Source organism: Microcaecilia unicolor, chromosome 5 (genome assembly GCF_901765095.1).
Source record: "Microcaecilia unicolor chromosome 5, aMicUni1.1, whole genome shotgun sequence".
In the NCBI taxonomy this organism is placed as follows: Eukaryota; Metazoa; Chordata; class Amphibia; order Gymnophiona; family Siphonopidae; genus Microcaecilia; species Microcaecilia unicolor.
In genome coordinates this window covers 110,676,247-110,693,135 of record NC_044035.1, presented here as the reverse complement: position 1 = coordinate 110,693,135, position 16,889 = coordinate 110,676,247, and the positions used below count along the sequence as shown (strand labels likewise).

Here is a 16,889-nt window from a genome sequence, read left to right as displayed (position 1 = left end):
GTTTTGTGTTTTATTCTATGTTCATCCCAAGCTGTTTTGAATTCCACCACAGTTTTTTTTTCTACCACTTCCCTTGTGAGGTCATTCCAGGCATCCACCACCCTTTCCGTGAAAAAACATTTTCTGACATTACTCCTAAGTCTACCACCCCGCAACCTCAATGCACGTCCTCTAGTTTTAACATTTTCCCTTCTTGGGAAAATATTTGTTTCTATATTAATACCTTTCAAGTATTTAAATATCTGTATCATATTTCCCCTGTCCCCTCTCCTCTAGGGTATACATATTCAGGTCTTCCAGTCTCTTCTCATACATCTTATGGTGTGAAGCCCCATATCATTTTTGTCACCTTCCTCTGGACCGTTTCTAGTCTTTTTACATCTTTAGCAGGATGTGGTCTCCAAAACTGAACATAATACTACAGGTGGGGCCTCACCAGTGACTTGTATAAGGGCATCAACACCTCCTTTCTTCTGCTCAGTGGCGTACCAAGGTGGGGGCGGTCCGCCCCGGGTGCACGCCGCTGGGGGGGGGGGGGTGCCATGTGCTGGTCAGCGTCATTCGTTTCCATGCTCCCTCTGCCCTGGAACAGGAAGTAACCTGTTCCGGGGCAGAGGGAGCATGGAAACGAACTACACTGACCGGCACGCGGCACCCCCCCCCCCCCCCAGCGGCATGCACCTGGGGGGGGGGTTCATTCGCTGGGGTGGGGGGTGTCCCTTCACTGGGGGGAGGGGTGCTGCACCTGGGGGAGCGGGGCGCATTGGCAATCCGCCCTGGGTGTCAGCGCCCCTCGGAACGCCACTGCTTCTGCTGGTTAAGTAAATGTCAGTAACCATTTTTAATAGCTCTTTTCTGCCTGGACTACTGACTTTTCACTTCTATGTCTTCCCATCCATCAGCTACTACTACTACTTAGCATTTCTATAGCGCTACAAGGCGTACGCAGCGCTGCACAAACATAGAAGAAAGACAGTTCCTGCTCAAAGAGCTTACAATCTAATAGACAAAAAGTAAGCAAATCAAATCAATTAATGTGTACAGGAAGGAGGAGAGGAGGGTAGGTGGAGACGAGTGGTTACGAGTCAAAAGCAATGTTAAAGAGGTGGGCTTTCAGTCTAGATTTAAAGATGGCCAAGGATGGGGCAAGACGTAGGGGCTCAGGAAGTTTATTCCAGGTGTAGGGTGCAGCGAGACAGAAGGCGCGAAGTCTGGAGTTGGCAGTAGTGGAGAAGGGAACAGATAAGAAGGATTTATCCATGGAGCGGAGTGCATGGGAAGAGGTGTAAGGAAGGACGAGTGTGGAGAGATACTGGGGAGCAGCAGAGTGAGTACATTTATAGGTTAGTAGAAGAAGTTTGAACAGGATGCGAAAACGGATAGGGAGCCAGCTCTTTCTTCAGGTATTCCACCATTTTGTAAAAGTCAGTATTTTGAAATCCAGGACTTTGAGTTTTGCTAATGTGTATTACATATTATGGACATTTGCTTTAAACTTTGATTATTTTAATTTGTTTATCCAGGCCTTTCATACACATGGTTTTGTTTTTTAAACCCAAGGGTGAATCCTAAGAGTGGTTGAACAATTAGGTATAAACTCTGATGTTTCTGACTTTACTTTTCTTTTGGAGTGCTTTGGGTCCTGCTGATCTGTACATCTGCTGTCTGGAATTTTAGAAGATGGAAATAAGAAAATAAAAATTACATTTTGGATGTACGCTGTAGAAGTTTTTGTTTACTTTTGTAACATGATGGATGCCTGTTCTGGTGTGTGCACGTGATAATCTTTGAATAACTGCATATACTTATGGCTATGATTTCTGAACATGTGGCATCATCAAAGGACAAACTTTTAAATGCCCAGTTGGGTATACATGCTAATCTCAACTTTGTTAAATGCTTCAGATATGTCCATCTAGGTGCTCCCATGATATAACTGAATTCTATTATTCTGTCTCACAGTATTTTCAAATGTAAGCCACATTGAACCTGACTTTGCTTGGGATAATGTGTGATATATATGTTTTTAAAAAATCCTTTATTCTTCACATTTTAAGACACTGCCTACCCGCTGGGTAGTGATGGCACCAAGGTTGCCAGATGGGCGGTTTTCCCACCCAATTGGGCGGCTTTCCGCGACCCGCTGCAGGAAATTTTTGACCACTGCAGGTTGCTGTTTTTTGGGCAGCTTTTATTTTGGCCGGGTGGGGTTTTTTTTTCTTGGCCGGCTGCGGTTTTTCGCCCCGCGGGGGAGTGGTTAATGATGTCGGGGGCAGGGTTGATGATGGCGGAGGCGGGGTTGATGACGGTGGAGGTGGGGTTGATGACGGCAGGGGTGGAGCTGATGACGGCAGGGTGGAGTTGATGATGGCGGGGGGGGGGGGGGGGTGGAGATGATGACAGTGCGGGCGGGGTTGATGACGGCAGGGGCAGGGGTGTGAGATTTTGGACGGGTTTGGAACTGGTTAATCTGGCAACCCTGGATGGCACAAGGAAAACAAGTTTGGTCCAGTGAAGACTAACTCAAAATAACCTGTTCCTTAGCTGGACCCTAGTATTACCATACTGAAAATGTGACCACACCATGCCTCTGTGGTTATGTTCCACTAATAAGTTAAACAATTAACTGGATTTCTTGAAAGGATTATATGAACTTTGATTGCATGACTAGGGACACAGGCATATACTTATTTATTCAATATCACAACTCATCATGTACAGCCACAAAACAACCTTCTAGTATGGAGAGTATTCACAATGAGCTCCTTTTATTATCGACTAGATAGAGATGAAGAGTTTTCAGTTTTGGCACAGTATAAGTCATCACAGGAACAAAATTTAAGAAAACCAATTGGCTGAATTAGAGGCTTATAGCCCATTTAGTTATGTTTAAACAAAAGAGATCTTCATGAAACAAAATATGAATTTTTATTTTGACTGAAATAAACATGCTCAAAACAGAATAATCCATTTGTGTATCTAAAAGGTAAACTTCTACAACACAGATGTGATTCCATGTGCCCCAATGAAAGGAGAGTTTAATTTTACTTCCATTTAATTTTCCATATATTCCATCTCTATAACACCAGGCTTCCCAAGGCAGATTACAACAGTTAAGACAAACCCATCAGCCAGGATACCCTCATTGAAATTTGGCCATCTGTATTGTAAATAGCATAATTTTTCTGCAACAACTACTCCCTATCTTTCTATTTGTAATAATTTGCATTGTCAGCCACTGATTATTTTGCTTATAGACAATTACACCATTATATCCAGTTTCTCTCCTGCATGGATTTGACGGAAGATATTCAAGAGTCCCTTCAGGAAGTATATACTCTGGGCTCTCAATAGAAGGTCCCTTTCATTTTCCATCACAGATACTTGAAGGATAACGCAGATGAGGTGGTTGCACAATGGTCACATGACCTACAAGTTACAGTGTCTGCACAGCAATTGAAAACTTTCATTCTACACATTTAAAAGGACCAGCAAAATATGCTTCATCAGGAGACACTGTATGTTTGTCCTTCATCTTTTCATTTCACCTCATTGAGCCTGCTGTGCAGGATTGTCTGCTACTGGACAGTGTCCTAAATGCTCTAAGAGAGCGGCTACATTAGGCCATATGTTCCTGTCTTGCCCAGTGGCAATGACCTTTTGAAGGCAAGTCATGAACTCTGTGTATTAGATGTGGACTTTTTCTGTGGACCTACATCCTCATGTGCTCTTTAATTGCTCTCTATTGGCAGTCCCTTTGCCACCAGGCTTTAAAAACTTTCTCTGCCAGGCACTCTTTGCTACAAAATTTATTTTGATGAACTGAATGGGAGATTACAGCAATGGAGAGTTTTTATGATTCATCAAGTGTGTTTGGAACATTCATCTGTTTCGGATTTCTCCCATACTGCAGGATGCCAATTTCAAGCAGTATGGAAACAAATTTTGTTAAGCTTGGGGCTCATGTTCAAAGCACTTAGACTTACAAAGTTCCGTAGTTTACTATGGGGCTGATTTTATAAGCACTTAGACTAATAGTTGAGAGTCTGGGACAGACTCAGGAATCCCCACAAATCTGAGATTCTCTCTGTGCATTTCAAATTCTTCCAATTTATCACACTGCTGGAGCACTTGGGGTTGAAATGTAGATACTTCCACCATCATAGTTCTCATAAGAACATAAGCATTGTCATACTGGGGCAGACCGAAGGTCAACAAGCCCAGTAATCTGCTTCCAACAGTGGCCAATCCAGGTCATAAGTACTTGGCAATATTCCAGAACAGCAAAATAAATTTTATGCTGCTTATCCTAGAATATGCAGTGGATTTTCCCAAGTCTATCTTAATAATGGCCTATGGACTTTTCTTTTAGCAAATTATCCAAACCTTTTTAAACCCTGCTAAGCTAACTGCTTTTACCACATTCTCTGGCAATGAATTCCAGAATTTAATTACTTGTTGAATGAAGAAATATTTTATCCAATTTGTGTTAAATGTACTACTTAGTAGCTTCTTTGTGTGCCCCTTAGTTCTAGTATTTTTGGAAAGAGTAAACAAGCAATTCACATCTACCTGTTCCACTCCACTCAGTATTGTATAAACCTCTATCATATCTCCCCTCAGCTGTCTCTTCTCCACAGCGTCAGTTTTAGACATACTGAGGCCCAGGGCAGAAATTAAGGAGGGGGCCCCCAATCCCCTTGTCTCCCTGCCCCCTCCCTCGATATCCCCACCCATCATTACTACCACACATAAAACAACCTTAAATGATTTCTTCACACACAAAACACAGATAGGCTTTCACCAAATACAGAACAAGGGATCACAAATAATAAATATGAACACCAAAATGGAACTAGGAATTCCAAGAAGTTAAACTCTGCAAGTACTGCAAACACTGGAGAAATAAAAATAGAAATGCATTTCATTTTGTACAGAACACAATCAGTGGCATAACCTCAATGGGGGGGGGGGGGACTTAGAACCCCCCAAAATTAACATCTCCCTTGTTGTGGCTGGGGGGAGGGGCTCCCCAAGCCTCACTAGCTGATGACCACCTCCTTCCCCTCCTCAGATCCAGCAACCAGAACTCACCAAGCTATGTAGCTAGCAGCAGTATTTCAGAGCTGCTGCTGCCCCCCCCCCCCCCCCACCTGCTCGTCTTTCACATTCATGAAATCCGAACATGCATGGTGGCAGTCCGCCCCGGGTGCACGCCGCTGGGGGGGGGGGTTCCTGTTCCGGGGCAGAGGGAGCAGTGAACACATGCGAACTCGGAGCCAACAGGGCGACAGGCGCGCGCTGCGGCACCCCCCCAGCGGCGTGCACCCGGGGGGGGGTGTCATTTCGTTGGGGGGGGGGGGGCGCATCGGCGATCCGCCCCGGGTGTCAGCTAGCGTCGGAACGCCACTGCATGTGGTGGTGGGGGGGGGGGGGGGGGGCAGTGGCAATTTGGAGATACTGCCACCAGATGCAGAGCTTTGAGATTTCTGGTTGCCAGACTGGAGAAGGAGGTCTTCAGTTGGCGGGGATTGGGGGACCCTTGCCAGCTCAAGTATTTATATTTTGCATTTGGGTGGGGAGAAAATTTGGTGCCCACCCATTTTGGGCTCAAGCCCCCTCCCTCTACCAAATCAGCCATCTGGCTATGCCACAGAATACAATACAAAAACTATCTGTGATGTAAGCTAACATATTTCAGTTAATAAATTAAAAATAAAACACTTTCTTCTACCTTTGTTGTATGGAAGTTTTGCGTTTCCATCATCTTGGTCCCAGTTTCTCTTTTTTCTGCTTTCTTGTCTGTCTTCTGCAAATTCTCTTTCCAGTGTCTGCTGTCCATTTTTATTTTCTCCTGTCTTCTCTCTTGAGCCATTCCCTCATTACACCTGTCTAACATGTTGATCGTTCCCTTTCAGCCATTTCCTCTCTTTTTTTTCCCTTTTTGCCTCTGTCCACTCAAATTTAACTCTCTCACACACCCTTCTTCTTTTTAATTTTCAGCTATCAATTTTCCATCTCCTCTCCCATTTCCCATCTCACTCTTATCCCAGCCTTCTATTTACGTCTATCTCTCCCCATTAACACATTTCTACCTCTGTACTCACTATTCACCTCTCACTCATATTCTTGCCACCCCACATTTGACTTCTCCCACATGGTTCTACCATTTCCAGATTCTCCTCTCCATCTCTCCACTCGTCAGGCAATGAGACTGTGGTGGGCTTCATCTCCCTGTCCCTTTCCCTCCACCCCTTAGCATCTTTCTCTCTCATATCTCTTCCCTCCTGCCCCCCCTCCATCTCTCCTCCTCTCCCCATGTTCCAACATAACTCTCTCTCTTTTCTGTTCTTTTTCCCTCCCCCTTGATGTAACATCTCTTTCATATTAATGGATTGTACTTAACATACGTTATCATTGTGCAGTTACTGCAGGTGCAGATCCCATCAACAACATCCCTTTTTTCCCCAGCAGCAAAAAGAAAGTCTTAATCAATCCATGGCAATAGTGCAGAGAAGAGTTTTAGCAATTCAGGTATGGAATGAAGGTATCTCTTCCTATCTCATTAAAAAAATTCTCTTTATATTTCACTAGCATTTGAAAACTTTATTGTTCCAAAACTTAACTATTTCGTGACCTGGGATATTTGTTGTATATGTTTCTTTCTTTTGATCATTTTCGTAAACCGCTTTAGGCTCAACTTTGTTGGGAAAAGGTGGTATAGAAATATCAATATTAGATTAATGTTTCTTGCCATGACAGTTTTTTCCTTACAAAATTCTGCTCCCTATCCATAAGGGATATCATGCTATTTCTCAGGTTTATGATGCAGATTGGAGGTGTTATTTTCAGGTGAGAATGTAATTGTTTCTGATGTATTAAATAGGAAAGTGTTCTGTTGAAATGCACTGTTATTAAACACGTTTGCCAGATTTTTATCAGTGGGGTTTTCCCTAGTTTGCTCTGCTTGGTATGGCAGTCTTTGTTTTCACACAATAAATTAATAGGACTTCCTGAAAGCCACTGGGAGTCCAGAGTACATCACTCTTTATTTTATTTGGATTTTGCTCACACCCTTTTCAGTAGCGGCTCAAGGTGAGTTACATTCAAATACACTGGCTATTTCCCTGTCCCTCGAGGGCTCACAGTCTAATTTTGTACCTGAGGCAACAGAAGGTTAAGTGACTTGCCCAAAATGGAACTAGGAATTCCAAGAAGTTAAACTCGGCAAGTATTGCAAACACTGGAGAAATAAAAACAGAAATGCATTTCATTTTGTATAGAACACAATCAGTGGCATAACCTCAATGGGGGGGGGGGGGGACTTAGAACCCCCCCAAAATTAACATCTCCCTTGTTGTGGCTGGGGGGAGGGGCTCCCCAAGCCTCACTAGCTGATGATCACCTCCTTCCCCTCCTCAGATCCAGCGACCAGAACTCACCAAGCTATGTAGCTAGCAGCAGTATTTCAGAGCTGCTGCTGCCCCCCCCCCACCTGCTCGTCTTTCACATTCATGAAATCCGAACATGCATGGTGGCAGTGGGGGCGGTCCGCCTCCACTTCCCGAGCTGTAAGGGTGTCAAGTATAAGAAGATCTTCACCTCGTCCTTCCGCTACTGGAGTCCCAAACACTGGAACGCTCTACCTCGCCACCTTAAAACTCAAGAGGACCATACCCTCTTCAAGAAGCTGTTAAAGACCTACTTCTTTGCCAAGACTTACTCCCTAATTTCCGCTGTTGATTGATGCACCCCCTTGTCCCTTCCCTGCCTAGCTCATACTGTTAGATTCTCCTCCCCCTTTTGCATCTTGTATGCTTTTCTGTGCTTTTACCTTTGTAATTTTTACATAACTTTCTGTAAGCCACATTGCGCCTGCATGAGTGGGAAAATGTGGGATATAAGTAACCCATAAATAAATAAAATCACAAGGAGCAGCAGTGGCTGAACCGGACACTTCTGGATGTCAAGACTGGTGCTCTAACCACTAGGCTACTCCTCCACAATTCCAGACTAGCAGCAAGGCAAAGGTGATTGTGGTGGGGGGTTGAGAGAGAGACTGTTGTGGATAGGTCAGCAGTATTGAGGCCCTACATGAGAACATATTTGTAAGCTCTCATTCAGCTACTTTGGCGCCAAAGTGGCTGTTGCTCAAAAATTAATGAACACCACTGTGGTATATGTTATCATAATGTGTGGTAAGGAACTTTTCTGTGCAGTAACTGTAGGGGAAATGATGGGCACAACCCCAATAGTTACTACTGTAGGTGTCCTTGGTGTATCACCTTTTGTGTACTGAGGCCTATGAACCAAAAACCACTGGAGAGAGACTGTATCTCTGTGCCTTCTAAGTACCGAGTCTCTCTGTATAACAACATTACAGAGAAGTGTAAGCTGAGAATTACGGCTTCTAACCTTGTGCGAGAGAAATAAGAACAGCCAAACTGGATCAGACCAATGATCCATCTAGCCCAGTATGTTGCTTCCAACAGTGACAAATCCAGGTCACAAGTACCTGGCAGAAACCCAAATAGTAGCAACATTCCACGCTACCAATCCCATGACTATCTCAATAACAGACTATGACAAAAGTGTTTTTTAAGCCTGTAAATTGTATTATTGCTTGAAGTGTATTTCTCCTATTGGCCAGCAGGTGGTGTTTACTTGTTGTGAAGCTGTGGCAGAAAGTGACTGTTCTTTGTTTAGTTTAGCATCCATCACCTATCTGTGTCTGTATCTTCCCCACCCACCCCCACTGTCATACAGCCTTTCTTCTCCTCTTTCCCATCCAGGATCTCTTCTCTGTCTCTCTTTCTGTCCAACATGCACCTGTCTCTCCCTACACCATCCAGCATTGCCCCTCCCTTTCTTCACTTTACCATCACCCCCCCCCCCCCCCCCGGCTTCTCTTCTCCCATCATTCAGAATTGCCTGTTTCTCTTTCCACTATCCAGCTTTGCTCCTGTTTCTTCCCTTCACATCTAGTTTTGCTCCTCTGTCTCTTTCCTCCCCCTATCATCCTCTTTCTTTCCTCCCATTTACTACCTTCAGCATTACCTTCTCTCTCTCTTTTTCCCCTCCCCAGCTGCAAGAAGAAAAACAAGCTGGAGCTTCCCCTGCTCGACCTGCTCCTTCTCCGGACAGCTCTGCTGGTCCCACCCCTGTGGTGCAGCTTTCTGTTTGGGGAGGACCCGGCAGAGCTGTCAGCGACATGCAGAGATCTATGGCCCAGCACACTGACTGCCAATGAATCGGGGAGACAGCAGGTTGGGCAGAAAGACAGCGGAGAGGGAAAGCTCCAGTTTGAATTACATGCTGCCGCCAGATTGGGAAGCAGGTTGTGGCTGAGCTTGGACGGAAGCCTCTTATACAGGGCACCTATGTATACCACTACCGTAAAGAGTAATAGCAAGGCCAGTACTCAGATAACTACCTAGATAAAGTTAGGACAGCTTTTTTACTGTCCTAACTTAGGGGCCCTAATCGACTAGCTCCATCCCTGGCCGCCTTCAAATCCGGGCTAAAGGCCTACCTGTTTGATGCTGCTTTTGACTCCTAACTTGTCACTTGCTCGTAACCTTTATCTTGTCTTCCTCTCTTCAATAGTCCCTTTCCCTATGTGTCCTTCTGTCTGTCTTACCCTTATTGGTCCTGTCTGTCTGTCCTGATTTAGATCGTAAGCTCTTTTTAGCAGGGACTGTCTTTTCTTCATGTTCAATTGTGAAGTGCTGTGTACGACTGGTAGCGCTATAGAAATGATTTATAGTAGTAGTAGTATCAATAAAAATATCAAAAAGGTTAAGTACAATGTTTTATTTTTGGTTGAAATTGAGATTTTAAAATAGGAGTATGAAAGTCAGGCATCCTGAAAGGTCACCTGATGACAAATGTTTTCATTATACAAACTTTCAGCCTGTGTAAAATAATACAAGTTAAGAATTTATTTATATTCTATACATCCTGAAGTTTACAAACCATGTCATTTCTAGCTTCCTGTCTCAGAATGTGGTTTTTTATCATCTTAACATGTAAGTTTAGTTCAGAATTTTTGTTTTCCAATGATTCCAGCACCCAAGACAAGTTTGTGAAATGGCAGCATTAGAAAATGTATTGCAAGTATCGCTATAGGGGAAAGGGAGAGGGGCATAATTGAACGCGAACGCCTCTCAATGGGCGTCTATGTCCGAAAACGGGTACGTGAAGAGTGGGACAGACCGTATTTTCGAAAAAATGGACGTTTTCAGCTGGGCGTTTGTTTTTTTTTTTAGCGATAAAGGAAACTAAAAACGCCCAGCTCAAACACGTCCTAATCCGAGCCATTTGGTCATGGGAGGGGCCAGGATTTGTAGTACACTGGCCCCCCTGATATGCCAGGACACCAAATGGGCACCCTAGAGGTCAGTGTGGTGGACTTCAGAAAAAGCTCCCACATGCATAGCTCCCTTACCACGGGTGCTGAGCACCCAACCCCCCTCCCCCAAAAACCACAAATGTACAACACTACCATAGCTCTTAGGGGTGACGGGGGCACCTACATGTGGGTACAGTGGGTTTTGGAGACCTCCCATTTACCAGCACAAGTGTTATAGGTGGGGGGGGGGGGGGGGATGGGCCTGGGTCCACCTGGCTGAAGTGCACTGCAGTACCCACTAAAAGTGCTCCAGGGACCTGCATACACGCAGGCCTCTAGGACTTGTTGCTGCTATATAACATTGGCACACCAGTTGACACCTGAAGACTAATCTCTCCGAAAACGTCCTTTATTAGAATAAGCACGCTTACTCACAGTTAACTGCAGATCAGAGGTTGTGCCCCACTGGCAACGAGTCTCACTGGTACTGAGATGAGCAGTAGGTCAGAGCTGGCAGAATGCTATACAATGCCCTCTTTCAGCCACATTCAAAGGAAGAACTAAGTTCTGTAACGTGGCTAAAACGTGAAAGGGATCTAAAACTGGCTTACAAAAATGGCCACTACCTCATGGACTACCGGAAACAAAACAGGGCACACTCTGACCCAGTAAGCAGGGGGAAAAGCACCATGGGAGTAGAGCCTACCAACTACCAACATCGTGAGCATTTGCCACAAGCTAGTGGAATCACGGAGCCCAATACCCTACACCCACATAACAGAAAAGGTATCACACTCACCCAAGAGCCACATCAGAACCAGGGAAAGGCTGTCACAGGATAGAACACATTCTGCTGTCATGGAGGTGCATTTGAGGCTGGCATAGAGGCTGGAAAAAAAGTTTTTAAAGTGTTTTTTATTTTTGGTGGGAGGGGGTTAGTGACCACTGGGGGAGTCTGAGGAGGTCATCCCCGATTCCCTCCAGTGGTCATCTGGGCAGTTGGGGCACTTTTTTGGGACCTGTTTGTGAAAAAAAAAGGGTCCAAAAAAAGTGACCCAAAATCGCGGTAAAAACTCCTATTTTTTCAATTATCAGCTAAAGACACCCATCTCTCCTCGGCCAATAACCACGCCCCAGTTCCGCCTTCACCATGCCTCCGACACGCCCCGTCAACTTTACCCGTTTCCGCGACGGATTGCAGTTGGAAACGCCCAAAATCGGCTTTCGATTATACTGATTTGGGCGCCCACAGGAGAAAGACGCCCATCTCTCGATTTGGGTAGCAATATAGGCGTTTTTCTCTTTCGATTATAAGCAGGGGAGTGTCTTAGCCAAGAATAGGAAATGTCATGTCACTATTATGATGTCTTTAGAGCTCACTGGAAACTAGGCCAAGACTATCCATTGATCACCTAAAAACTTCCCTATAATTCAACAATTACCAACATTGTCATTAAAATGTTGCTCCATTGTTGGGGTAATTAATACCCTTGGCAATGCTAACTCTTGAAATTATTTATTGAACTCTTTAGAATGAGTTGCATTTTGCTGCAGATTTCCAAGATTTTTTTCATTTCATTTTCACTCAAAAATAGTAGCATGAACTGTAAACTGCGAAGAATTTCAGAGGCTTAGTGAAAAAAAATTTAGTACTGTTTAATGTTCATTGAGTGCAGGGGATTAAATTTTAAGTTGAAATGTATTTTCCATTTAGCAGAATTATAATTAAACTATTACTTGTTCAAATTTGGAAAGCAGTTGTGAAACAAGGGAAAACAAAAGAAATAATAGTTTCAAGGACTGAAAGAAACCTAAAATCAATCTTGAGACAGAGCAAAAGTGCCGAGCTGCTTTCAGAGGTGTGCTTTGCCACCTTGTGCATCTTGCAGACAGATGATTCGTTCTGCTTCTCTCCAGCCAGAAAGTAATGCTCCATGGGTGGTGGAATAAAAGCTTCGGTGTGTGGCCTCTCCAGCAAAAAGAACCTGCAAAGGCTGAAGAGAAAATATGAGGACGTATATTAGAACTTAGCTACAGAGTTTACTTTAAAGAATAGTCTTTTTTTTTTTTTAGTATTATACAGGAAAGAACATTTTTTTTCACAGCTTTCAGGAGTCTGTATACATGTGTAGTGGGTGTGTCAAATATATCTTGACAGTAGTATTAGTGACAGAACATTGTGCAGTTGCAAAAAGGATACACTTTGTGTAGGTGTCTTTACTTGAAGAACAAAGGAATAAATTGTTTTCCTAAAAGAAGAATACATTAATTGTTATTTCCACCCTGAGATAAAGTGAGATTTGGAGAGCAATAAGGTATGGGAGATGTAATAATTTTGTGGTAGAAGTAGATGACTATAAAAGGGATTGTTAATGTAATCAGGGGAGCTTTTTTCTTCTCGAAGAGGCTAGGCTGTGTGCCTCTGCTTGCTGTTTCTAGAAGAGAATACATGTCATGGGACAGTAGCGAAAGCATGGTGTAGTTTGGGGGGGGGCGAGGGGGCAGTGCCCCCCCCCTCAAACGAGCTGTCACCGCATCCTCCAATCTCCCGAGCTGCCAGCAGCCTCTGTGAGAAAGCAGCACACATGCTGCTTTAGACCTGATCCCGGAAGCTTTTCTTTCTCCTTCAACTTCCTGTTCCCGTGCAGGAAGGTGTAGGAGAGAGAAAGGCCTCTGGGGCACGTCTAAAGTAGCATCCCTCGGGGATTGGAAGATGGGGGAGGGTGATACCGGGCGCAACTGGAAGACTCAAGTGCTGTGGCGGCAGCAGCGGGAGAGAGACACGCCCCACCCTTTGCCCCCCAAAATGAAACTGTCAAACTACGCTCATGGGCGAAGGTATGTAGTCCTATGTTGTAAGCTGCTGAAGAGAGACTAAAGAATATTTATAGATGTGTTTGTCATTTCTGCCTTGTCAAAGAGGAGCAACTGAAGCAAGTCAAAGAAAGCCTGGGAAGGGGAAAGGCCATTACACTCAATTCCCTCAAGCAATATAAATATAAAAGGTTTCTTTGCTCCACAAGGAGGGACTGAAGTCTTTTGAAGGGGAGGAACCTCCTTGCCCATTTCATGCTTACTTGTGTGATCACACAAGAATAGCCATACTGTGTCAAACCAATAGTCCACCTAGCCCTGTATCCTGTTTCCAACATTGGCCAATCCAGATCAACAAATACCTGGCAGAAACCCAAATAGTAGCCACATTTCATGCTACCAATCTCAATAGCAGACTATGGACTTTTCCTCCAGGAACTTTATTCACTTCTCATTCTAAACCAGTGTTTCCCAAGTCCAGTACTGGAGTACCCCTTGCCAGTCAGGTTTGCAGAATATCCACAATGAATATGCATGAACTTGATTTGCATACGCTGCCTCCATTATCTGCAAATGTCTTTAATGAATAGATTGTGGATATCCTGAAAACCTGACTAGCAAGAGGTACTCCAGGACCAGACGTGGGAAACAATGGTGTAGAATGAGAAGTGTACACCTCAAGGAACCTGAATTATAGCTACGTCATGCAAGGTTCTAAGTTAGGAGTCACAGACCAAGAAAGGGATCTAGGCATCGTCATTGATGATACGTTGAAAGCTTCTGCTCAGTGTGCTGCTGTGGCTAAGAAAGCAAAAATAGAATGTTTGGTATTATTAGGAAAGGAATGGAAAACAAAAATGAGGACGTTATAATGCCTTTCTATTGCTCCCTGGTGCAACCTCTTCTCACCCTGCAAGGATTTCGCTGGTGGCCCGAGAGACCCCAAATACAACCCATCCTCAGTCAAGAAGCAGAACAATATCCGCTTAACTCCAGCCTCCACTGCTGCCATCTTGAACATTTTCTGGTGACTGATTGCTAGGGGTTACATACTTCAATTATTCAAAATAATGGAAGGAGGAAGAGGACCAGGTAAGCATTCTTGATCCATATTTGGGGGGAGGGGGAATTCCATAGCATCAGAGGATCTCTGGTTGAGGGCCTGGCCCATAACTTTCCTGTACTAGATACCCTCAGGAGGGAAGAGGGTTCTTTTGCTTGTCAGTGTTTGTGTCAATCCCTGTTTAGGGATTGGTTCAAAGAAGAAAAAATATTTCTCCCATGCAGAAACAGCAACATGCTACTGTGGAGGTACACACTCTTTTTTTCTGTCAGTGTACATTTAATGCTGTGTAGTTTACTGCATCAAAAGAGTTTTTTCTTTGTGCATGTCAGAATACTGTGTACTGAAGCTGAAAACTCTGTTGTAACATATGGCTTATTACGTGTGGGTGTATATAATCTCTCTATATAAAACGCACCTCCAACATTCTAATGAAGCCTCAAGTCTCCCAACGTTCTAAAGTTGAGGTGGTGTAGATCGCTGTTTCTCCATGAGTGTATGCCCCACCCTCGCGTCACAACGTGATGACGTCGAGGGTGGAGCAGACACTCACCGACCCTGTTGCGCTTCTGATTGGCTGTGCCTCGTTTGAAGCCTCGGATGACGTCGCCAGCCAGGACGCACCACACAAAACCGCGACTCAAGCAGGAGGAGTAGGGAAACCCTCTGCCTAGGAATCAGTGTCAGTGCCCCCCCCCCCTCGGCGCATCACCCAAGCCCCTCACCGCCAAGCACAAAGCTCCCCAAGAATCGGTAAAAATGAACCCAAAGATTTCGCCACCGAGGGCCGATCCAGAGTCAGAGCCCACCACCGACCGCCTCCCCACTCTGCCCTTCTTTTTCAGATCTTGCAAGTGACTTCGCCACAGCCCAATCAGAGGCCCACAAGCTACTTCGGTGGGCAGAGAGCTACCAATGAGATGCCTAGGAAAGGCGGAGCTTCGCAGCAAGCAGGAGTGGTTGGAGGTGGTGCTGAAACAGAAGTTACCGGACGCCGGGCATCAACACTAAAAACAGTTCGCAAGTGAACTCGGTTCTGTCTCCCAGGGCGACGACGGCGTTACAAGTAAAGCGCTAGGCGGCATCCCCGAGAGAGCACAGCAGGTTGCAGCTTAGTTTCGGGAGCCTAAGTACAACAGCAACTACAATATTACACCATGGATGTCAAGCAAGCATAGGAACTGATAGTGTCTTCTTCCTCCCCCCGCCCCCTTCTTTTTAAAAGAAAAAACAAAAATCTTGCTATAAAGGAGGAAAGGCTGAGTTGCAATGCCAGACCCCAGAGCAAAAGCAGACAAGTTACCCAGCTCCACCAGACTCCCTCCCTCCCGCCCCCCAAAAAAACATCTAATATGCAAAATCAGCATCTCTCTCACTCACACACACACCTATGTACCTCAATCACCCACACACAACCTCTGACACCCCAACCCCTCCACAAACAACAGAAACACATACAATTATGTGGAACAACAGTACCCTCCCCCCGACAAACCCCCAACACCAAAATGGCAGCACTGATTGCTCATGCAACTCACACATTCCCCAACAAAACAATAACTAAGCCACGCTCAAAATCCACCTTCTGCTACAGAGGGGAGGAGGGGGTCCTCAGACCTGAGAGGGGGGAGGGGATCCTGAGACCAGAGGAGGGGGTGCTGAGACCACAGAGGGAGGGGGAGGTATCTCTGTCACACACACACACTCTTTCACAGTCAGTGTCTTTCTGTCTCTCACTCTCATACAGTCACACTGTCTCACACTGTATCACATTCACTCTCTATGTGTCACACAGTCACTCTCACATACTCTCGGTCTCACACACTCGGCACCCAGAATCACTCTCTGTCACACACACACACTCGCACATTCACTCTCTCTCACACAGTCACTCTCACACACACTCTCTCAAACATACACACTCCGAGGAAAGCCTTGCTAGCGCCCGTTTCATTTGTGTCGGAAACGGGCCTTATTTACTAGTACTGTATATATGCAACAAGGTTTAATAACAAAAACAATGGGGTCGATATTCAGACCACAGGAGTTAGCCCCGCAAATTTCCATGGTCACCGCTAAACTCGGATATTCAATGCTGGGCTCTTTCCGGTGACAGGAGTCGAATATCCAGTTTATTTTTGGCTGGTTAGAAGATAACTGGCTATGCTGATATTCAGACTTAGCCAGTTATCTTTAACTGGGCAAAGATATCCCACGTTAACGTGGCCAAATATAGCCGCTAAAGTGGTGTTGAAAATCATCATAACTGGCAGCTAACCGGTGATATCCGGCAGGAGATAGCCAGCTATCCCCTGCTGAACATCTCTGGATAGCTGGTTATAGGGCATTTACTGGCCAGGCTCATCCTTACATGCTTTTGTACATGTACATGCAGTTACATGCTTTTGAAGTTCGGGGGAGGAGATATGCCCAAGTATGTGATCTTACTGGATTGTTGCAGTTGGGGTAATTATTTTTGTTAAGTTTAATCAGTGGCGTTCCTAGGGGGGGGCAGTGGGTATGGTGCGGTCCGCCCCGGGTGCACGCCACTGGGGAGGTGCCACGCGCGCCTGTCCTTCGTTCATTCCATGCTCCCTCTGCCCCAGAACAGGTTACTTCCTGTTCCAGGGCAGAGGGAGCATGGAACGAATGAAGGACAGG

General features: G+C 45.1%; 1 protein-coding gene across 1 annotated transcript in view; it reads right to left on the bottom strand.

Annotated features, from left to right (window-relative positions):
* Positions 1 to 11,599: 11,599 nt before the first annotated feature.
* Positions 11,600 to 16,889, bottom strand: part of PAOX (polyamine oxidase) — a 28,311-nt gene continuing 23,021 nt past the window's right edge. The window contains exon 7 of the mRNA XM_030203187.1: positions 11,600 to 12,345. Within this exon, the coding sequence (XP_030059047.1) occupies positions 12,205 to 12,345 (141 nt within the window). The 3' untranslated portion in view covers positions 11,600 to 12,204. The remainder of the gene's footprint in view (positions 12,346 to 16,889) is intronic.